Source organism: Phacochoerus africanus, chromosome 1, assembly GCF_016906955.1.
Source record: "Phacochoerus africanus isolate WHEZ1 chromosome 1, ROS_Pafr_v1, whole genome shotgun sequence".
In the NCBI taxonomy this organism is placed as follows: domain Eukaryota; kingdom Metazoa; phylum Chordata; class Mammalia; order Artiodactyla; family Suidae; genus Phacochoerus; species Phacochoerus africanus.
In genome coordinates this window covers 256,180,389-256,206,142 of record NC_062544.1, presented here as the reverse complement: position 1 = coordinate 256,206,142, position 25,754 = coordinate 256,180,389, and the positions used below count along the sequence as shown (strand labels likewise).

Here is a 25,754-nt window from a genome sequence, read left to right as displayed (position 1 = left end):
TTCATCGTGAACTGTGAACTGACTGCCCAAGTTCCTCAGATGTGTGAACTAAGTGATAGAAAATAGTCCCTTGAAGGAGGGACTTGATCTGTGGAATTCATGACCCATACTTTCGTATTTTCAAATTGGAAAATATTTTCATTTAAAACAGTTACATGTGCTATAATGTAATATTAGAGAAATATCACCTGAACTTGGGGGAAATGGAGGAATTTCTAAATTTAATCAATTCTGTTAGTGAGCCAAAAAAAGAAATATATGTGTATGGTAAAAATTACTTTATAGATCTGAAGAAATGATAGCTTCTGAATAATAAAACAGTCAGTGATTATAAAGACATGTACACTCATCTACTCAAGTTTTCTCATAGAGTTTTAGCATCCTAAAATGTGACACGATTACATCTAAACTTGAATCTGCAAAATAATTTCAAATTAAATATTAATCAAAGGTACAATTATACCAAATCAATTTCATGCATTGCCATCTTACAGGATGAAGGCAAACTGAAATATAAATTATTTATGAGAAAAAATATCCATAATAACATTGTGCTAATCATCACAGTAATTGTAGCATTTCGGGGCAAGAGTAGAAAGAGAAGATTTCCTTTGTTCATATTTTTCCTACCCAAAATTTCATGAATAAATCATATGTAACAACCCTAGTCTAAAAAACTAAAGAAAATTTGAATCTGATGTTCTTTAAAGCATTAAAAAACAAAGAAGAGCTTTAACTGAATCCATAACAGCATATAAAAGATTTCCTTGATTTATGTATGGGGTGTGTGTGTGTGTGTGTGTGTGTGTGTGTGTGTATGTCTGTGTGTGTGTGTGTGTGTGTGTGTGTGTGTGTGTGTGTGTGTTTGCATGTATCCTTCTGGCTTCAATAAAATCCCTTTAAAGTTGGGACCACTTTACTCTAATTAACATTCTTTCTTTCCTCCCTCTTGTTAGTATCACTGCTGTAAGTTAGAAAAGGGTTATCATCAGCACAACTGAGTTAGTCAAACGAAATAATTACCAATGTCAAGGACTATCCCCTTCCAGTTTCAGATGGATTTTATGTCTTTAGGCAAAAGCAGAAAGAGTAACACGCTTATTTATATACATATATTGAAAATGTTTTAAGCATAATGAATGTTTAAAATTCATATTAAAATGTTATAGTAGATATGTTTAGATCTATTAATTTTTAAATTTAACATTATAAGAGAAAAATGTGAATTGTACATTTTATGGGAGAATTCTATATGGTCACGCTTTTTAATTGATGTTCAAGCAATATATGTTGGATTAGTAAAACAAACCTCAAGATAAAATTTTATACTATATATTTGCATATAAATGTTAATGTGAGGTTATCTAACAACTCAGGGGGCAAATGATGCTTATTTATATTGATGTATATCCATACATATTTCTTTTGAATAACCATGCATGATATCTTCTACTTTGCATAAATTCTAAAAACTTGCTTCACTCTATTTAAGGCATATTAAGTGTATAGTCTGTGATAATGATCAGAATAAGATGTTAAATAAGTTAATGTTGTACTTGAAGTCCATTTCAAAAAAATTACCTGAGATGTGCAATCATAGACTTATCATTACAAGTGATTCTAGACAAAATTATTGTTTCTAAATAGGAATATAAAAAGATTCATAAAGCAGACAGGGCACAAAAAATGTTCACGCTCTTATTTCTACTGGGGAAACAAAAGGCCAAATTGTACATTAGCACCTTCAAATATAAGAAAGAAAACATTTTTCCATTGTGTCTGGTTGAAGTAGATGATTGTACAGGATTTTTTACTGATAGAAGTTTAATAATAATACACTCTTTGTGACCTGTGCTAGGTACCACAAGCTATACACAGTGCTTAAAATTAAGTGGGAAATAGAGATAAGTAAACATTTAATTACAATGCAGGACTTACATGCTGTGATCAAGGAATACAGAGTGGTGTGGGTAAAGCTAACCTTGACTTGTGATGGGGGGAGGAATGGGGGATACAGAAACGGAGGTTTGGAGGAAGTGACGGCTCTGCTGAGCTCTGAAGCAATAAATAGCTTTTTCTGGATCAAAGGGATGGGGGTAGGAAAGTGTAAAGTCTAGGCCACACTGCCAGGATCATACAGATCCTTGCAAGTCATTTTAAAGTGTCTGGATTCCAGGAGCAAATGAGAATCTCTGAGTGAGCAATCAAGAGGGACAGACTAGATTTTTACCTATAAAGAAGTATTACTGTTATCTAGGTGACAAATGATGGTGATACTAATGAAAAAAATAGTATGAGGCATGGAAATAAATGGGAAAACTCTAAAATTATTCAGGAAAAAACATCAGCAAGACCCTGATGATCTCCTGTTATGAACAAGATGGAAAGAAAGGAGGAAAGAATGGATCTCAGGTGACTGGTCAGGGGGAGTGGATAGATGGCAGTATTATTTTCATTGAAAATATAAGAAATAAGAGGGCAGGGATGGAAAAAAGATAAATCTCATTCTGGACTTTTGAGCTGGAGGTGCCAGTAAGAGCTCCAAATGGAGCTGAGTATAGAGTTCTAGCGAGGACAGGGAGTGAATCAGGACAATTTTGAGAACTGGATCCAAGGAGGAAGGTGTGGTCATCCAGGGTGGGGACAGGGCAAAATCCTCCCAGAATGTGAACATTTCAGCAATGGACCAAGAAAGAGTCAGATAAACAAGAGGAAAATCAAGAGCATATGTGTGGTCGCCCTTGCTAGTTGCCTACTAAATACTCTGTTCTTCCTTCCAAGAAAATCCAAATTTTGTTTGGACCAGTGAAAAACACATTTCTCTGTGCAACTTTGAAACTAAGGCTGGCCATGTAATATCATTCTAGCCAATAAGATGTAATCAAACTCTAGTGGGTGGGATTTCTAGGAAATTGATTGTTTTTCTGAAAAAAAAAAAAATAGGGTGCTGATTTTTTTTTTTTTTTTTACATTCCTCCCTCAAGAACAGCCCAGACAGGTAACCCTGTGAGGTACACCAGTCACCTTGCAACCACAAAAAGGACAGTCACATACCTAGGTTGGCAGAACAGAAAAATCAAAGGAAGGTGGATTCTTAACCGCTTCTTGGAACTGTTACATTTTCTCTCTACAGTCTTCCAGCAGAATCGAATTTAAACCTATTTGATTAAATTGTCTTACTTTGGTTACATGCAGTAGGATGCAATGCTGATCTAGCTGAGTGCCATAAGATTCTGGGAAAGAGAATATTTCACAAAGGTCAACTATGTCAAATGTCTGCAAGAGGTAAATTATATCCATAATAGAAGGCAAACTTTAGAAAGCTATTAGGAGTAACAGGATATTAGTGAGAGAGAAGGGTAAGGCCACACACTGTGCTAAGCATCTCTGCAAAGTTTGGTCAAGAACCGTATTTAAATTGCTTATGTTTGGAATATTGAATGGACCCCTGTTAATGGCCTTCAACAGGCAGCTGTAGGAGAAGAAAACATCCCTGGACACAAAACTGAAGCAATGGAATAACATATTCCTACCCTTATGAACTTGAAACAAAGGAACCATTAAGGTAACCACACCTGAATTTGAGATACACACATATTGTACGTCCTCCCACAAAGTATCAAATATTAATGTTTATCCATAATGTTTTGAGAAAACAAGCTTTTTTCTAAAAAAATACTTTGACAGTTCATTTAAGTGTGGGAGTCATAATAATTTAGATCTCTGACTTGTGTTTCATACCATTCATTGATATTTCAACAGCTCTAAAATCTTATAAAGAAGGGATACATTTAAAGACATATTTTCCAAATTATTTTTTAACAGCTTATAGAAATAATTCACTGAAACATATTTTGAGAAAGGCCACAATAAAATTTTTAAGTGCTATCCATGCCAATAACAATATCTCTAAAAACCATCAAAAATATACTGTCATAAAAGACATACTGTGTACTGATATATGAAGAATACTTATCATTTCATAAATATTTATATGGATTTTAAATACACTTTAAAGATGACTGCCTCTGAGAACAGAAAACTTTTTCTAAATAAAAACCACATATGGCTATAAGCTTTTAGCAACCCCCTTCCTGATATAAAGAGGTATTCTTTGGGATCACAGGAATGGAAGAAGCCCAGTAATGTTTCTAGCACAGTAAATAGCACATGGAACAATAGCTGTCATTCATATGATGCTTGCTATGGACCAGGCACAGTTCTAAGCACATTATACATGTGAACTTAATCCTCTTGAAATATCTAATAGGTAAGCAGAATAATATCCCCACTTTACACGTGAGAGAATCAAAGCATAGAGAGGTTCGGTACTTCACCAAGGCCAGAGAGCTATGCTAAATAAACACTTAAAGTTTGTTGGGAACAAAATTCGTTTTACCTTAATGACAGCTATTTGTATGAGGGGTTTCCATAATGCATTCTATGGATAAAACCCATTGGGTTAATGATTCATGAGAACCCCTTATATTAAAAGAACACAAATTCCTCTTGGAATAGGTCATAAGAAATGCATTATTATTCACCTGAAGTTGATGACCAAAATTTTGAAGGAGACTGAAGAATCATAACCAACACAGTCCAGAAAGAATCTATTTCATAGGAAAACACTCAGAGATCTAAGCGGTCTTTTGAAAAAGAAGGAAAAGGTGTTCTCCTGCAGTACAGTGAGTTAAGAATTAGGTCGCTACTGTGGCTCAGGTTCAATCCCTGACCCAGGAACTTCCATATGCCCATAAGACATTTTCTCTTCTCCTATGGAATTCCGGCTCATTGCTTTCTTTCCTGAGGTGTTCCCCAAGAAAAATACATTATAATCATATTTTCCAAGAATTCCCTTAAGCGAGATTCAACAAGGCTGCAACCTGCCCTGCACGTCTATGTTAGAACTAAGGAAGTCACATGGGTGACCATGACAAGCGCTAAATTATGTGATCAGAATGCTCTCGGTGTCCTTCTATATCAAATACAGGCTCCTAATCCATTTTCTAGTGTCTGAGTGAGATAAGAATCTAATAAAGGGTAACTTAATGTGACTCAATCTAGACAAAGTACAGTATTATCTGGAAAAGAGATACAGGGTGATGGAGAGGGAGAGATTGCAACAGATTATAAATCCTTCGTGTAGGGGGAGTGTCCTTTCCCACTTTCTTTTTAACTTCTTGGCTTTTATTCTAAGTTTTACTCCATCATTCACGGTATAAGATTAAAAATGTCCCCATTCAGGCACACTAAATAACTTGGCCATAAACTTTTATTTCTCTTGACAAGTGTAAAATGTCATAAGTGCTATTAAAACTTCAATTTAAACCTTAGGTTAAATATGACATAACTTAAAAATGATACTAAAGCTACAACTTTCACTTTGCATATGAAGAGACTGAGATTAGAAACTGTTTTATTATATTCAGAAACCTAAATTAAACATCAGATGTACTTTATTAAAAATTAGGCCCCACTTAATAATGATCTTCAAACACACGAGCTGCTATATTTTAAAAATGGCTTTTAGGTTATCACTTACCATATAAAATGAAAGAAAGTCATGCTGCAGCATAGACTTTAAGTAAATTAAAGTAATAACTTTGTGTTAACATATGCTGATGCATGTAAGGAATACTGATGACAGAGGCTAGAAAATCTTTTGCTCTGAACCTCTTTTAATACAACAAATGATCCTTAGGTAATTTAAACTAAAAGTCAGAAGGAAAGATTAAATGATTTCCAAATGACCCTTCCAGCCCAATTCTATTCTTATTAATAAAAACCTTTGCTTTTTTTTCTTTTGGTTTGTTTGTTTTGTTTTGTTTTTATTTTTACAGTTTTCATTTTAGAAAATGTAAAGAAAAATAAAGAATCTAGCATTTCCCTTTTGGATAAAGCTAAGCAAATATAGCCTTCCACGAATTTACTTAAAAATCCCTAAGACACATTTCATATATTTCTTTCCTTGATAAACAATGTTATGGATATTAATTAAAGTTTGAGTATCCTCTTCTCTGCTTAACATTCCACTATCTGTAAATATTCATATGTAGGAACTTTCCCCCCCTATTTATGCAGGCAAATGTATTTCTCTGCTCTCCTAAGCTTATTATCCCTACCATATCAGTACCCACCCATCCACACTCCGGATCCCCAGCTCACACAAGCACTCTCCATCTCTCCTCCACCCTCTCCCCACTCCACACCCTCTCTCCTTGAGTCTCTTTATCTGTTACTCTGGATATGTTTCGCTCTGTGTCCCTCTTATGCTCTCTTTTCAGTGAGTTCCTCTGTCCCCATTTCCACCCCTGAATGCTGTCTCTGCCAGTCTGTTACTTAAGCCTCCCACTCTCTCCTGCCTTCACTCCTTACTGGTTTAGAAATCCAAGATAATTCACCTAAAATCATGTTTCACTTGATTCTCTTTTTAAAAATCAGCCACACTGGGCTCACATTCCCAAAAGGTGTCTGGAGCTCTCGGGGTTGAGCAAAGGTCTATGAATTCATTTTGCACAATTGTATACCAGGGCTTCTAACCTGAACTTGTATATGAGTCACCTTAAAATATTGTCTTAATAGGTCTGATTCAGGTGGTCTGAAGTGGGACCCAACATTCAGCATCTCTAACTTGCTACCTGGTGATGTTAATGCTGCTGGTCTATGGACAGTATTTTGAAGAGGAGTCTCCAGCTGCTGCCTGCAGTGGACCCAGTCCTTCCTACATCTGAGTTTGCCTCCCCAATCCAGCTGGATGCATTACCATCCCTATAGGTTTCTTCTCTTTTTTATCATGCCTAGTTATTGAAGCACCTAGATTTCCACTGGTTTTTACATCTTATTTTAGCTAAATTTTTCAAAAAAACATTTCATCAACCACATACCAAAACCTAAGTTTGTAATAAGAAATTTAAAACATTATCATGTTGCAATTTTCCTTTGATTTTTTATTAAATTTGCTTCATTAAACACAAATCTATCAGACTATGATAACAGCTTTACATGTAATATACAGTTTACTGGCAAAGTACAAGAAAGTAAATAATTCCACTTAACAGAATATGTATTACCCCACTCCCCACCCCCATCCAGAAAGAAAAGGAGAAAGTAAAGAAGGTTAGATTCTGTTTTGCATATGTAAAGTTTCTCTAGGGAACTGCAGAAAACCCCTTCAGGAACTGTCAATACTAATTGTGTCCTTATCAGTCAGGAAGTTTTAAGCCCTTTCTTTTCTATTAGCCAGCCTCTAGACACATAAATACAGGCTGATGTTACTCAGAGGGGGTCACTTCACTTAGAGAGCCTGCTCTACATTTATTAAAACCTAAAAATAACTCATTTGACTTTTTGTACTAGTGGAAGTCAACTAAATTTTCCTGAGTAACGTTATCCTCAGAAGAGCCAATTAAATATTCCAAAACCTTGAAAGAAAGAAAAACTTCCAGGAAAATAGTACCAAGATTGCATTCTAAGAGCCATGCCTTCATATGAGTGTTTAAGATCAGGTGAACTACTTGCCTTTCCAAAGAAGTTCTATGGAAATGAAATTGTTTCTTGAAGTGGTATTCTGATGCTTTATGATGTTCCTCATATGTGAAATAAAAACCCTTTCTGGTTACTGTTAGATCACATCACTTTCAAAGGGCCAGGAATGGTGCTGGGCACTTGAGTCACAGATGGCTCCAGAGGAGCTGACTCTTGAGCTGATTATAGAGAGGAAGTGGTGGAACAGGAAGAGATGCACATTCCAGGCTGAGGGAACAGAGGAAAGTGCTATTTCTTGAGACTGTCATGGACCTCAGCATACTGAACTACTTACCATCAGCCATTCAAAGCTAACACAACCTAATCCAAACTCTCAATTCCGCTTGCATGGTCCTAGACATGACTTTGACTTTTCCATCACCAGTAACTGCTTCTCTTACGAAATCTCAACTTCTACTGTCTCACCCTCCAAAATTAAGCCAAGTCTTCCCTCTCCAAATCTAAGGTGCACTTTTCCCTTTATATCCATTACTATACCTATTTCAAACTAGCACTATCTCTTGCTTGTAATACTGCAATAGCTCCCTGGTTGGCCTCCCCAAATCATTCTGCAATTTATTCTTTACATGTGCAGTATGCAAGTATCACATGAGTAACACTTAAAAATGTCAATCAGATAATATCTTCTCTACCATTGCCTAGAAAACTTCTGTGGCTCTCATTGCACTGAATCCAACATCATTAATCTGGTTACAGGACCCCACATGATCTGGCCCCCACTCATCTCTGTAGTTATTTCCCTTACTCATATGCCATACTAGCCATCTTTTATTTTTTCAACTATGCCTGAGTCTATCATTTGTCTTGGCCTTTGAGTTGTCCTATTCTTTTTGACTGAAATGCCTTTTTTTACTTTTTACCTTGGTAACATCCACATATATTTCCACTCTCAGCTTAATCCCAATCCTTCCTGTCACTTGTCACAATTTTTCTTTTTTTTTTCTTTTCTTTTTTTTTTTGCTTTGTGGGCCACACCCACAGCATATGGAAGTTCCCAGGCGAGGGGTCAAATCAGAGCTACATCTGTCAGTCTATATACTACAGCTACAGTGGGATCCGAGCCATGACTGCGACCTACACACAATTCACAGAAAAGCCAGGGATCAAACCCATATCCTCATTAATGCTAGTTAGATTCGTTTCCACTGAAGCACGATGGGAACTCCAACTTGCCACAATTTTAAGCATAAAGTTATTTATCTGTATTATTAGTTACTTATTTTCTGTCATCACACCCCCCCTTCCCACTATATTGTAATTTCCATGAAGGCAGAAACCACTTCCCTTTTTGTTCACTGAATCGCTAAAACTAAGCAGAATGCCTGTAAAGAGTTACTTAGGAAAAAAAAATACCATTTTTTCTTTGGATAAACTACACTTAGTTATTCTTCATATTTTTATTTAATGCCTGAGATTTTTAAAAACACATTCAACAGGGCTCCTTTTTTTCTTTTTACAGCTGCACCTGTGGCATTCAGAAGTTCCCAGGCTAGGGGTAGAATCGGAGCTATTAGCTGAGGCCTACACCGAAGCCACGCCACGGCAATGCTGGCTCCAAGCCACACCTGTGATTTAAGCCACAGGATCCTTAACCCACTGAATAAGGCCAGGGATTGAATACATACCCTCACGGTTACTTTGTGAGGCTCTTAACCTGCTGAGCCCCAACAGGAACTCCTCGGTAGGGCTTTATTCTAACCTAACAAAAAAAGTTTCAACTGATAATTAATGACAGATTTAAGTTCATTTATATTGTATTAATTAACATTATACTAAGAATTTGGATAGGTTTTATTAAATATACTTATCACTAAAGCAAATTTCTTAAATAAATACAAATGATTCTCAAGTTAGTCTGTGCATGTGGGAAAAATGTCTAGCATTTAAATAATAAATACATTAGCGGGATTAAACGTGGACCAGTGATATGATGATAAGACTTAAGAGATAACCCGACCTACCTTGTTATTTTATTATTTTTTTGGAGACAGTACTGTTGACATGAGGAGACATGCCAAGAATTTCCCATAAATAACTAAATACTGAATTGATTTCCTGGAAGCCTCAAGGGACTTTATATCTAGGCATCAAACAGTGTTGAAATAATCATCCTAGTACTTTTCAGCATGTGTAGACACCGTCTACTTTTTGAGAAAATAAAAGGAGTGGCTCATGAGACTGGTAATGGAATACATAACCTTTAACCCCAAGATCACTGGATTGAATCTGGTCCAGGATGGTGTATGTAATAATATTTAGCAGATGGAAGCTGTTTTGTAGCATCCAATCAATCTAGAGAGCTAAACTTTTCCATTTAGTCTTTATGGCATAGCTATGTGTTCTGACATAGCCAATGCCTTTTTTGGCCATCTAAGAAGAGATCAGATAATAATTGAATAGTAAATAACCTTCCCCAGAGAACAGAGTGATGTTAGGAAATCTAGAAGGATAACCACTCAACTTTCAATATGCTCTGATTGGTGCTAAAAACTCAAGTCTTTAGTAAACAATCATGTCATGGAACTTAGCAATATTGCTTCTTAAGTGAAAAAAATATATCAATTCAAAAAGAAAAACTGAATTTTATCCAAACTGTAAAAGTTAACAAAAAAATAATTTTTTCATTTGTCCCTAAGACAAAAGTGATTTAAGTCCATACTATTTGCATGTCCTGCATTAACAATGAGAATCTAAAGATAAGGGTAAATTTCTCATACCACAGATTTCAACTCAAGATGGAATTTAATATATTCAGCATGCTCCATAATAAAATTTAATTACTGAACCATTATATTTAAATTTTAGTATATTAACACACATATCTTCAAATTCAAAATGGAATCAGTCTATTTCTGAAATCAGAAGCATCCAAACCCCCTATATATAAACAATCTGAGTTTCAGACCAAAATATAGCGAAAGAGAAAAAAGTAGTAAAAATGACAGCACTGACAATTAGATTTGTGATTTATTATTATGTGCCAGTCACTGTGCTACACACTTTATATGCATTATTTCATTTCATCATGAATCAATTTTGGAATAAAAAAGTCAGTGCATTTTGGAATAGAAATGTCCATTAAGAAAGTGGAAAGACATTTTAAAGTCATTAAACTAAATGTATCCTTAATATCCTTCTTTGAATACTGAAAACAAAAATAATATAAATTAAAATGTTTACAAATTTGGTCTAAACATGGAAAAAAAGCAATTTTTTTAAAAGATAAAACAAAGTAGAGGAAAGAAGAAACGTTTTCAAGGATGCAGTAAAAGATAAAAAATCTTTCAAAGAACAATATGTGTGTATAATAAAAATTTTATGAATAATCTTTGTACCTGACCATAATAGAAGTCAACTTGATTGTGTGCACACTCAATCAGTCAATCAATATTTTATGTAGATGGTATACTCTATTTTCACCTGCTCATCAGAACCATTTCACCTCCAGGAGTAATCCTTCCAATCTTCCACGCCCCAGATTTTGGAATTCATTCTATTGTACCAACACATGACTACTTAAGCATACACAGTCAGTCCACTTTCTTGTTTTATCCAAATGAGGAAAATAAGATAATTCTTATTCTAAATCACTTTAAGGAGGATTGTTTAATAATAGAATGATGAAAGATCATAATGTACTGAAAGTAGTGGAAAAATATTACTTCAAAAATATAAACATTCTACCTCAAAGTACTTCCTATTAAAAATCACTCTAGCTACTAAAATCTGGGAAGACTTAACTTTGATTAAATGGAAAAAATCATTTTTCTGGAAAGATAGTTCTGCGGTCTTGCTGCTAAGACAGCCAGCAGATGTTTGCCTAGTCTGAAGGCAATTTCTCTTCCTCAGGAGAAAACAGCTTACATCGGAAACAAATAGCCATATGCTGACTGTGCACTGCTGAGCAGATGACGTAGAGAGCCATGTTCTGCAATTGAAAGTGTGAGGGTCAAGGTTCAAATTAATATTCTTTAAAACTCAATGCCATTACCCAAGATCAAATTACTTATTAAATATAAGTTGTGTCAAAGAACTGTGCTATTAATTTGTGCCAGGCATAAAATGAAGTTCTAAATTTAATAACTGGTAATGTTGGATACAGAAGAACAGACCATAAAACATCTTTCTAAACATTTAGTAGACTGTCAAACAAAGCTAATATAAAACAAACAAGAAAATATTACTTGCAAGACTGTTTTAGAAAACTGAGGTTGAAAAGGAATTAGATAAACAGGAAGTTTTCATAAATCTTAGAAATAGCAAAATCTTTGAAACTTACAAATTAAAGTCCTTATCAAGATATATCATTCTTGGCTTGTGAAGAAAGTCAAAAATTAAGAAATAAATTTAAAAAAATGCACCTATGACTAAAAATCATTTTCCTTTACAAAGATAAACTTCCAAAATTGAAGATATAAACTTTATAAGGATTACTACATATTTCTTAGCATGCCAATTCGTAGACTTTATAATTGTGTGACATAAATTTAATTGCATCAAAACTGAGTTTTCAAGAACAAGAATACAACTTTTACCATATGGTAAAGATCAGTACTTAAAGATTGGCTAGTGCTTTTCAATGGGTCCAACCTGGTTATAATGGGGATTTAAAAGAAAATAAAAATAGATAATCCTAAAGATAACCAATAACTACAGTACATGTGATGCATTATTTAAATTTAAGTAAATATTAAAAATACAAAAGACAAGAATATTATCATTTCTACACAGACACAAAGGTTTTAGATGACATTCAACATCATTTTTTCCCCACCATTTGAGAGATTGACAATTGTTGGGAACCAAGAAATCCAGTTGTTGTTACAGCTGTAAAACTTGGTTTAAAGGCAAATAAAACACAGATAAATGTTTTTAAAAGGATTACCAACAACTGTGCTGTGAAACCTGTATTGCCTCAAGACACTTTTGTTAATGTTATTATTGTGGGCTACAGAGTCACTAAGAAATTAGATGCAATCTTTGTCTTCCTGTGTCTGAGCCTTTGGGAAGAATAAGAATGGTTCTTATTGAACGTCTGGTACATAAACTAAGGAAATATGAAAAAATACAGTAATATTCTCCAGGAACTAATAAAACCAAGCTATAATAGTACTTTATAGATTTAACCTATAACAAATATGACCCATGTTTCTCTGCCCTCTCTCCCTTCTAGTTATTTATGTAAGATACAAAAGGCTAGTTTTGATTTTAGGATGCAAACATATGTTAAAATAGTGAATGAGTAGTAACCACTGGCTAAAATAAATAACTGAAATATATGTGAATTAGATTACTCTATATCTATTTGTAGTGCACTGAACCATAAATTTTTTTAAATACAAAAACTCATTCTAACTACAGAGTGCAAAATTTTTCCCATAAAACTCATGTGACCAAATAATACAATTTATCTAACAAAAACATGCATTTAATTTTTACAATTTAAATAGTATAAAAATTAGTGGATGCAAACATTAAAATTTTTTTCTTTCTTTTTTTTTTGGTCTTTTTGGGCCCGCACCTGTGGCATATGGAGGTTCCCAGGCTAGGGGTCAAATCATCGGAGCTGCAGCTGCTAGCTACACCACAGCTCATGGCAAAGCAGGATCCTTAACCCACTGAGTGAGGCCAGGGATCAAACCCGCATCTTGGTGAATACTAGTCGTGTTCATTCACCACTGAGCCATGACAGGAACTCCTCAAACTGTTTTCACAGTTTCAAATAATTATTATCACTAATAAGAATCCTTATTACCAAACTATCCTGATTAATATCAAACTATATTTGATAAATACAAGGGATTATGTATTTGAATATTTTACTAGTAAAAGTTATATAATAATCTTATATCTGGTTTCAATTTTGTGATCATATATTTGTTAACTAAGACTGCAAGAGCTTTTCCCATAATGGACTCTCAGGGTAATAGAATGTCTAACTTATAAAAAGAACTTAACTGGAAACTAACAGGATCTTTTAAAATATCTGCACAAAAGCCAGATTAGAAAAGACAGGTCTCTGGGGAGTTCCCGTCGTGGCACAGTGGTTAACGAATCCGACTAGGAACCATGAGGTTGCGGGTTCGGTCCCTGCCCTTGCTCAGTGGGTTAACGATCCGGCGTTGCCGTGAGTTGTGGTGTAGGTTGCAGACGCGGCTCGGATCCAGCGTTGCTGTGGCTCTGGCGTAGGCTGGTGGCTACAGCTTCGATTCGACCCCTACCCTGGGAATCTCCACATGCCGCAGGAGCGGCCCAAGAAATAGTAAAAAAAAAAAAGACAAAAAAAAAAGAAAAGAAAAGAAAAGACAGGTCTCTAAATCCCCAAACACTGAAGGTTTCTTGATCATGTGAGTTAAAACTAGAGGTGTTTTGAAAGGAAGATCTAGAGGGTAAGCTTAGACCCTCTATTCAAGTCTATAAATTTAAAAAATAATTATGGCAATAATAAGAATGCACATAGAGTAGAAAATAACCCAGAAACATAAGATGATCTTGATATTTCTGTTGGTACACACTTCATTTCTAAAGAATTATAATTCTAGATAATAAACCATCATTGTTTTTGCTTCCTGTTCTTCAGTTCCTTAAGTACCACATTTGGAGCTGACCTAGGTTATCTATATTATCTTTCTTGATTCTCTAAATTTGTTCTCAAATGTTAACTTACATTAATCCTCACAGGAAATAATTATTCTTAAATATAACCTGTGTCAATACCATAACATTGGAAGGTGTTAATACCATAACATTGAAGGAAGACCTTATCAAAACATATTCATCTTTTTATAAATAAGTTGAATCTTTTAAAATTCTTTTGATTGTGCTACATTTAAAGCTGGGCTTTAAAAAAAAGAAACAGAAAAATAGCTTCCTGTTGAGATTAGAGCTTTCATACATCTCACCAATTTAGTTCTCAGATATTCACTGAGAATCAAGTCAATAAAAGAAAGAACAATAAACTAATTATCAACTGTGAACAGAGAAATAAAAACTTGGGTTTCAAGTAAATGTTTTTAAAATGTGAATGGCTAGTTCTGACATAGTTGTAAATGGTTACTTTAGTTTTGTATTCTATCTAATTAAATGTTCTGCTCATATCAGATACCTTTGACCTTCTGTCTCAACTTCAATACTGCAGTATTGAAGGTGAGCACATTCAATACTCACTTCAATATGGCTCTGGGAGTGTGGTCAAATCACATAAATTCTCTGGGGTTCATTCTACATTAATAATATGATTGTGTTGGAATAATCTGTCTCTAAATTCCTTTTCTGTTTATAGTTTCATAATTATCCGTGGTTCCATATATTCATGTTCTAGTTGAATGCTGGAGACAATGTTAGAGATTATGAAACCTGATTGTATAACTAAACTTTTGAACATAAATTATGTTAAAATATCAATCATCTCGGAACACAGTATATGTAAATATGTATAGTTATATATACAGTTTCATACATAATTATTGACAAATTTAAAGTGAATTAGATCTAAATTTCATTTTGCCTCTCCAATATACAAGCCTCAATTTCTGTCATATGTACATAATACACAGCAGGATTCTTTCAAAGGAATGAAATTCTCTGGCTACTTCTTGAATGCTTATTGAAAAGAAGAAAAATCTGATTCTAATTCAAATACAATATATATCTAGACTCTAGATAGAACACGTTAATCAATAGTCAACCAAATCCATCTTGAGGTAATTTCAAATGAGCAGCCTTTGGTATTTGTATAAATAAACTGAATCATCAACTACCTGAGGATTCCATCCACATGTTTTCCTCCCAGGGTGCACTACACTATGGTAATAAAGTATGAGGTATAAACTTATACTTCTCTCAATGTAGCTTTCCCAAAATATATATTTCTGATAATTAGACAGTTTAAAACCATACCTTACACTATCAGTTGAAAAGTATTTCTCCTAATGAAGACAAATGAAAAATAATCTACACTACTTTTTTTTTGTCTTTTTAGGGCCTCACTCATGGCATATGGAGGTTCCCAGGCTACTGATCAAATCAGAGCTAGCTGCCAGCCTATATACCACAGCCACATTAACACCAGATCCAAGCCACATCTGTGACCTACACCACAGCTCACGGCAAAGCCAGATCCTGAACCCACTGAGCAAGGGCTGAGATTGAAGCTGGGTCCTCATGGATACTAGTTGGGTTCATTAACTGCTAAGCTATATGGGAACTTCCTACACTACTCTTTTTACATGAACATATTCAATTTTACATAAACATATTCAACATGTTTAAAAGGAACAAAAGAGGGGAATAAATTAATTTTGGTGAGAATGTTCAACAGAAACCAGCTCCAAAAAGTAAAACAGTTCTGCAACTATACATAAAACCCCAATCTAGCCTGAATAACCAACCAGCTAGGATGAGAAATACAGAAAATTCAAAGACTAGATGATATTCATATACAAAGCTAGAGATTGTCCTCAGGTAAAGCCTGTGATACAGGGTTAATTTTTTATTACCATGATCAAGGCAAATGACCCACTCTGCCACACCCCATCAAACACAGAAAGCCCATTTTACTTACTAGCTACCTCCAGCGATGCATTGTGACTCACAGCCTCTCCGAGGTAATTCCTTGCAACACAGACGTAGACCCCTTCATCAGGCCTACTTTTCCGTCCATGCACTATACGTAAGAAAAATAAAGATCCACTTGGCAGCAACATTCGGTGTGAGCGAGGGTCATCTTTGTCTGTCTCCACTCTCTCCCCACCTTTGTACCATTCAATGGTGGGTGTGGGGCGCCCTTCAGCTTTGCAGTTCAACGTCGCAGGTTCTCCTTTTGAGACAATTAGGTCTGAAGGGTGTTCAACAATGCGAGGTGGGAAATCTTCCTGACGAAGACGGGAGCCTGCAAAAGAATTGACAAAATACCTTCATATCATGACTTGAAAACAATGAAAAGTCTTATTTCAAAAGCCTAGGCATTAGCACTACTACCTGAACACTGCATAATACTAACCTACTCACCTACCCTCTTTACTGACTAATCCTTCTGGTGTCTCCCTTGACTATACCTTCTAACTCCTGAGTCCTTCTGACCCTCCACCTAGAAAGTGCTCTTGCTAAAATTTGCCTGTACAAACACTGTCTGCTCTCCAAATCCCTTGTCCACAAAACCTTTCAAAACCCATCACGCTGTTTATAACGTGGACGTGCCTGTTTTTGCAGAGGAATGTGTTAGAGAATGTTGACTGTGATGGCATGGCTTCCTGGAATCTTCTTTTTAACTGACATCAATCAACACTTTGACAAAACATATGCTATATACTAATGAACATTTATGTTGACATATATATGATGGAACTGTTCTTTACATAGACTTTTATATCTTTCTAAATAATAAAAATATATATACTTTCCCAGAGTTCTTATTAATAAACCAAGTTCATTAGTCTCTGATAATTATGCTAATATTTTAGCAGACTTCGAAGATGAAAAGTTAAATAATGAGTTTAAATATAATACTAAATGGAAAAGGATATTGGGTGAGGGGCTACATTCTAAGCCTAATGTATCATTTAATAAGTGAAGTCCTGAGTGTATATGTCACTTAAATATTTTCTGTCTGCAACTTGTATTTTCCGGTAAGATCATAATCTCTAAAACGCTGTTCAAGTTTCATATTTTTAATATTCCTACCTTATTGTTGGATAGATTTAATATGTCAAAATCTTAGATGTTTCTCAAATTCAACGACCAAACCTTAAACGTTGTTCTCATCTATGTTTCAATCTCAAAGAACAATTGGAAGTAGAAACCAGTCTTCCCTGACAGCTCTCTTTCTGTCCCCTTATCCTCTCCCAAATTTCTCAAATCAATGTACTCATCTCAATCTCTCCAGCCAGCTACCCTCCCAGATCAGACCTTAGAGATTCTCACTAGGATTTAGGAAAGCTCTTAAATAGCTTCACTTCAATGCAGCCAAATGAAGGCTTTGAAATGCAAATACAATCTGGGTCCTCCCCTACTTCAGTGGCTCTTAAACTCAGTGCTCTTAAGATGAAGTCCTTAAGACCTTTAAGAGTCAATGTGTTCATTCCCCTATCTAGTTCTCCATACTCTTCCTATTTCACCCCCTTCTCTGCTTCCTTTACCACAGTCTTCTGTTAGTTCCACAAATACGTTAAGCTTCTTTCTGCCTGCCATAGGGTCTTGGCTCAAAATGATCTTAACTTGGTTTATACCCACTCGTCTTTCAAATCTCTGCCTTCTCTGACCTTTACCACAAAATTTAAATCTTCCTTTCAGCAAGGGTTTAAAAAAAGAAAAAAGAAAAAACTATCCTTGGTAAAATGATCTGAATTATAATTTAAATTGATTTATTTGATGCTTTAACTACTGTTTGCTTTTTCTCATTACTCTATAAGATCTGTGGGTCTGATTTTGCTCATGGTTGCTTCTCTTATGCAGTGTGGAGTGCTGAACACACCATAGATATTCACCAAATACTGTGTTGAGTAAATTAAAACAATGAACAAAGTGCTAATAGCAAAATTCTATTTGAGTGGAATGATTTGAAGCTTAACAATCCTGTACTCTATAAAGAGACTGTAAAAGATTTTATATTTTAGTTGTAACCATATATGCATTTGTTTAACCTTTACGAGACTTTAAGTTTTGCATGAGGTTTATTTATATTTCTAATTTGTAACTATGTGCGGTCAATATTTCTTAATGAAATGCTAAATGAATTATAAAGCTAAAAGATCTATTATTTGCTTATATGCACCATGAAATAAAAAAATTATCATCTGAAATATTGAGTAATATTTTCATAATCTGAGATATTGAGAAAAAGCTTTAATTCAGTGCATTGTATACTGCTTAATATAAATCCTTTAAATGAAACCAGTCTCTAAAAGAGGAGGAAATAAGCCAGCAACGTGGGAAAAAATTTACTCAGAAACTCATGGTCTTTCGCAAAGGCTAAACTGAAGTCAAATTAAATTTAAATTGGATGTTGGATTACTCAATTACAAGTGATGTAGAAACTTAGAAAATAAAGCATTAGAATATATTACTGGCCTTTATCCTAACTATAATTATGAAAGGTGGATGCTAATGAGGATCAACTGCTGAAGTAATATATATTTAATTAAAGAAAATTTTATTTATATTCTGAAAGTCTATTTCAGACAGGAAACAGGGACATTTAGGTAGCTAATACAAAGAATGGGCACTTAAGACTGCCTGAGAAAGGAAGAGAGGGCATACCAATGAATGGAACTTGACATGAGTCTTGAAAAATGCCAGGAAGAGAAGAAAAGAGATGATATCTTTCAGATGCACAGCTATAAAAGAATGTGGTATAGGAGTTCCCGTCATGGTGCAGTGGTTAACGAATCCAACTAGGAACCATGAGTTTGTGGGTTCGATCCCTGGCATTGCTCAGTGGGTTAAGGATCCAGCATTGCCATGAGCTGTGGTGTAGGTCATAGATGCGGCTCGGATCCCGTGTTGCTGTGGCTCTGGCGTAGGCCAGTGGCTACAGCTCCGATTAGACTCCTAGCCTGGGAACCTCCATATGCTGTGCGAGCGGCCCTAGGAAAGGCAAAAAAAGACAAAAGAAAAAAAAGAATGTGGTGCATTTGTGGGAAATGTAGGTAGGTTAGTATGATCTCAGTATAAGGTGCATGTCAGAGATTAGGAAGCTTGTGTCTGAAGAAGTAGCTAGAAGCAATAACATGATGGGCTTTGTACATCAAGCCAAAGTTCTGGAAACTAACTGAAGAATGAGAACATTCAAACATTTTAAGCAAGGGACTGCAGGATCATGTTTGGTTTTAAAGAGCTCTGGGACTTCCCGTTGTGGCTCAGTGGGTTACAAACCCAACTAGTATCCATGAGGATGCGGGTTTGATCTCTGGCCTTGCTCAGTGGGTTAAGGATCTGGCGCTGCTGTGAACTGTGGTATAGGTCACAGATGCAGCTTGAATCCTGCATTGCTGTGGCTGTGGTGTAGGCCAGCAGCTGCAGCTAAGATTCGACCCCTAGCGTGGGAACGTCCATATGCCAAAGGTGCAGCCCTAAAAAGGAAAAGAAAAAAAGAAAAAAAGAAAGAGCTCACTATTGATAGTATGAAACTAGACTATAGCACCTAAGCTAGGAAAGGATTAATTAAGACACTTTCACACTCTTTAAACAATAAATTCTGAAAGCTTGACCTTGGATCTTGACAGACAGAACTTGAGATGGAGGGAAGATTCTAGAGATATTTAGTTACGATATCCACAGGATCTACTCACTGGCAATGTAGGGGGAAATGGAAATGAAACAATGCACAGGATGGAACAGAAGGTCTACAGAAAGTAGAGCAATTCCAAATTTCTGATCTGAGCAGTAGGTGAAGGGCAGTCGCAGTGAAGATCAGAAATAAAAAGGTGTCGTGTGGTGAGAGGAAGAATGGAGATGACTTATTCAGCATGACACGTGGAGAGTTTGAGATACTTCCAGGATATCCAAATAAAGATAAGTGCCCATAAAATACCCAAGTCTGACCTCAGGAAAAAAATCTCAGCTGGATACATAGATGAGAATCAAGTGGGAGACTGGAACTCTGAGAAAGAATAAAACTGTCCAGGGAGAGTGTATAGAGGAAGTAACGGCCAATTACAGAAACTGGAGATCACCCAGGCTCCACAAAAGTACAGTGGAGCCCAAGACTCTCTCTCTACATCGCTAACCTACAGTCCTGCACAGCTGGACCACAGCCAGTAGGACTTCGGGGAGTGGAGAACTCAGGCTCAAGTTCTCACCATGATGTTTGTACAGCAGCATTCAGTAAAAGAGTTTCAGCCAAAAAAATTCTCTCTATTCTATTAAGGGCTAAATTTTCAAAATGCTCAGTGGAATACTCTTTTCTCAGATTGTTGGCTCAAAAAACGAGCTGTGGTTCTCAGGGTCTTTAATCTTGCTAAGGCATATGATGTGTGCTAGAAAAAAGGTATAATATGCAGCATTTCTCAAACTTATTTGGCCACTGAACTCTTTTTATTTTTCTTTTAACAGAACATCCCAATGAACTTTGCTTCTAAGGAACACACTTCAAAAGAAAATATCTCAGCATATAATACTCTGAAGAGAATGAAGCAGGTTAGCCAAAAGAGTTAATTGACTGTAAAGCCAAAAGCTTTGGAAATTACAACAAAAATAGAGAAATCTCACATTTCTCATAATGTATAACCTTTAGGAAAAGAACTTCCCAATTCCCGAGTGATATTTATAACGAGTGATTCATTAACCTCAATAATAACAATTATAAATGGCAATCATCATCTCTATAAAAACTATAATAAATTATCCTTCATTATCATGCCTAAGTCGGAAGAAAAGGAATGGAAAAGAAAGAAGATATTGATTTTCCATCATGTCCTTCAACACAACAACACCTTTATGAGGTAAGTGTTGTCATCCGGTATTCATTTGGGGGACCTGAGACTCTCCACTGTCATTCAGCTGGAAGACGGCAGTGCTAGGATTCAGTTCTAGTTAAATTCAAAACACCTGTTCTTTCCAAATAGCCTATAAGTATTGCTAGGATTAACTGGGTAAAATAAAGAGAGAAATATGCTTTGTCCAATCTCGTTTGCAATACTGGAAATAATTAATTCTGATTACTTATTTTTTAAATGTAGATAGTAAAAACAGCAAGACACAATCAAACCTGAAGACATCCAATGCTCTTCTTCCATGCATTCACAGAATGTCTAGCTGTAGATCATATAATTGCATAGTTACTTAACTCAGTAAAGACCTTTAGGATGAATGAGTGAGAATACAAAGCATCCCTTGTACTGCGTGATCTTCTCTAAATATGAGCTTGCATCTTTAAGTAGATATCCTATATCATCAGTTCTCAATATTTGAGAACCACGATTTCTACACATTATTTTCACAGTTAAAATGAATGACCCCAGTTTTTTCCACCAACATGCTTTGAGGGGAAAAAAATCACCCAGCTTCTATCAATAACTGAGTGGCTTTCTCAAAGGAGGTCCTTGAGGGAGTTACACCAAGCACAAGTACAAAATAACATATAAAAAATCTCAGAAGACTGTGGATGAAAAATGCTAGTGACTACAATCTTTCTCCTTAGACGTCATGCCCATCTTCACTTGGTCACACCACCTCTCTTTATGTAATATTCTTGACTTGCTATTCATAAAAGCCTTCTTTCTTCAGTCATAAACTCTGAGTTCCTCTAAACCACTGACAACCACCATTTGAGTATGCTAATTGGGGTATTTTTTTTTTATATAATAAGATATAAGGTTTATATTACTGTTGGTGTAATATCAACTACATTCTGCAGAGGAAACCAAAGAGAGGGTAAAAGAAGAAAGGAGCTGATGGAGTGAGGCTTTAACAAGGAACTAGGAAGATAATGTCAGCTGCCCTTGGCAAGAATCCTGGTAGAACCTTGGGAATATAACATCATTGACTTCAGGCAAGGCCAGCATCAAGAAAAAGGGCAGGGCAGGATTCCTTCAACAACTGCCCGGTTGGAAGATAAAATATAAACACGAGCGACTGAAATACCTAAATATTTACACAACCACAGCTGGAAAAAGATACACATGTAAGTGCTAAGTATTTCAAGGAAATATATCAAAGTCACAGGAGATTTATTATGAGGAAACCAAACTCCTAGCTGGATATAAAATGTTCTCCCCTTTAAGATATCACATTTACAAAAACATGAGTAACCATTTAAAAGACTGATTTGTTAATATTCTGCTGAGGTAAGCAAAACACACAAATACATAATTTTATTCTTTTTTCAAATGTATGATTTTAATCTTTTTTTCTAATATAACAGTAATAGGTGTCTTGGGGTTTTGTTTGTTTAGGTTTTCAAGTCTGTTTTCTTCTTAGAAGACTGAGCAAAGCAGTATTTATTTTATTAACAAAGTCTTGTTTTGATCCACATTCCTTTTTCCTATTATTTGGTAGTGAAATGAGAAAATCTAAAATGACTAAAATATCCATTTGTATCATATATCATATTAAAACATCTTGCAGCACAAGAATGCCTATAATATTGCTGAAAACACAAGAGAAACAAGTTCAGTGAAGAGCTGACAGATGCACAATGAATATTAATAGACAATTTGATGACATCTACCCAAGGGAGAGGGGGTGTGGGAGTGTATATATTTGCCTTGACAACATACCTATATTTGAAAAAAATACCTATATTCCTAAAAGAGCCTTTCCTCTTAACCTTGGTATTTAAGCTCCATTTACATCTTAAGGAGCAAAAGGCCTTCAATTATTAACATAAACCCTATCACGGGCACCAATCCTGTAATTCTCCTGTCAGAACTTCATCCTACAAGGAGATATTTGTGAAAAATAAGAAGACAGCACCCATTAATTACTCACTGTGTAGAGAGTAGATTTAAATATCCTCTATTGAGTTATACACATTTCCCAAATACTCACACTTGCCATAATAACTATAAAAACAGAAAACACTCTACAGAAAACCTAGATAATTTTACCTGAAATTATATAGAGTAGAAGAACATAGGATGCATTAAAATAATTATATGATTAATGGATCATGTCATTTTCCTTAGGTACTTTGTTCCATCTTAATTTCCTTTGATTATAATTCTACCTAACAAATGGAGGAGGGAGATCTTTTCTAGTTAAATTTTAGAATAATCTCAATAATTAACTGAGTGCTATTGCTACTGTCTGTTATCATCTAAAATGATTACCAAAATAGACCAAAATGAAATTCCAGGAGTGAATCCTGGTGTTTTTGTAATATTTGTATAGAATCTAATATCATATGGCTGTGTCCCGAGAGATGTGAGAAAGACTGACAGTAGCCTAAGTTAAATTTTAGAAACAGTATTGCTTGCCCTCCCCCTTATTTTTAATAATACAATCATGGAATACAAACATTGCAGAAGCTATGACATTGACTTGCATTGACTGCAAGACTTGCCTCAGCTGACTCCAATCAGCCACGAAAGATTTCACTATCAGCCTGAACTAAAGAGAATGGATGGTTGAGTTGCTTAGTTGTGTTCATGCTTCCTATCTGCCCTTTATAAAATTTCCAATTAACATGCACCTAAGAGGATTTTACTTTCTATAAAATGGGAAACAAAAATATTTGCATATCTTAAAGTCCGAATTAGCTCACTCTCTTATCCGTCAGCTAACCTATATATTGTGCCTATATGGTATTAAGAACTTGCTCAGGAATGGCAACACAAAGAAAAATGAAATAAGATCCCTGACCTTAACAGCCAGAAGTTTACCAAAAGAGACAAAAATGTGAATAAGGATAATACTGAAAAATAAGAGCCATACAAGGGGAGGTAGTGGGAAGAAAAAAACTAGATTTCAGAAGAAAGAACTGTATTGGCAAGAAAGCATTAACCAATGTAGCATTCATGGGGAAATTTTACTAAATCCAGAGAATGGATTCAGTTTGACTGGGTTTAAATCTGGGTTCTGCTTGTTAGCTGTGTGAACTTGGATAAATTGCCTAACCTCTCTAAAAGTTTCTTCATCCATAAGTGAGAATAAAAATAATACCTATACTTTATAGGTTAGCATAATCCCTGATGCACAAAATAATACTGCATTAACCCATGGGTTAGAACCATTAACGTGGTATTTTGGAAGCTGACATAAGCACCATTGTTAGATTTTATGATTCTCCTCTTCAGGGATTACATCAGGACTACTGTTAATTTATAAAGAAACCAATTACTTTTTCCCTAAATCTGTAAGAATGGTTGCAAAATAAGCCAGCCTCTAGCTTTAGTTGAGAATTCAACTTGAAATATTTTCCTATTTCCACAGTTCTTAGCAAGATCTGGCACAATTCCAGCAAAATATTTTTCAAAAGAGAATAAAAACAACATCAAAAAAGAAAGCTAGAGCACTCAGCACAGCCCACTGATTGTTTTACTAAGAATCATCAGAGGTTGACTCTAAAGTCATCTACAATGAAGCATCTCTGTTCCATGTGGAAAATATCTCATATAGATATACTGATTTAATGTATTTATCACTTCCAAACTTTAACAAATAAAGAAAAACTTTAAAAGACACAGTAATACTTTTAAAATAGTACTGAGTGGGGTTGAGAAGGCTAAGATGGAAAAGAAAGACCCTGAGATCATCTCCTCCCATGACCATAGCAAAATTACAACTATTTACAGAGCAATTATCTATGAGAATGACTTGAAGACTAGTGAAAAGATCTTCTATAACTAAAAACACAAAGAAGGAGGCAATAGGAAACAGAGAAGATGGCCAAAACATAGCATAGTCAAGACCCACATCCCCAGGTGATGACCCACAAACAGGAGGCTAATTAAAATTGATAAGGTTTTCCCAAAGAAGCGAGAGATCTGAGCCCCACATTGGGCTCTAGCCCAGGGGTCGTAATCCAGGAAGATGAGCCCTCAGAACATCTGGTTTTGAAAGCCAAAGGGGTGAATCAGAGGACTGTAAAATATCTCGCACCCTCTGAGTCCCAGCCCAGAAAATTTGAAAGGAACCTGAGTTGGATCTACTTGCTGATCTCAGAGAGCCTCCCAGACAGGCAGAAGGCAACTGGGACTCCACTGGGGACATAGATGTTGGCAGCAGCCATCTTGGGGAGCTCGTTATACCATGAAGACACTGGTGCAGGCAAACACCACTTTGCATCATTCCTCTACCCTATTAGTGCTAAAGGCTTTCCCACCTGCCAGTAGGCCAGCACCCATCACAGCATGAGGCAGGGCTTGGCAGCCAACCAGACCACAAGCCAGCCCCACCTACCACTGTATCTACAGCAATCATCCCTGCCACAACAGAAAGGCCCATGGAGCCCACATTAGGGGCAGCCCAAGAGCATACAGCTCTGGTGAACAGAAGAACATCCTGCTTGGCCCCACAGGATGTCTCCTACATAAGGACACTTCTCCAAGACTTGGAAATGTAAGCAACCTTCCTAGTTACATAAATATAAACACTGAGAATTAGGCAAAGTAAGGAGACAGAGGAATAAGTCCAAATGAAGAAACAAGACAGAATCCCAGAAGAAGACCTAAGCAAAGCAGAGATAAGCAAGCTACCTGATAAAGAGTTCAAGGTAATTATCACAAAGATGTTCAATAAACTGAGTGAATAGTCATATTTCCTTTTCATTA

The 25,754-nt window shown here is 35.7% G+C and overlaps 1 protein-coding gene across 4 annotated transcripts in view; it reads right to left on the bottom strand.

Annotated features, from left to right (window-relative positions):
* Positions 1-25,754, bottom strand: part of ROBO1 (roundabout guidance receptor 1) — a 398,650-nt gene that overhangs the window by 309,343 nt on the left and 63,553 nt on the right. For all 4 annotated transcript variants that reach the window (XM_047794457.1, XM_047794476.1, XM_047794465.1 and 1 more), the window contains exon 2: positions 16,109-16,435. In XM_047794457.1, coding sequence (XP_047650413.1) covers positions 16,109-16,435 — 327 coding nt within the window. The remainder of the gene's footprint in view (positions 1-16,108; positions 16,436-25,754) is intronic.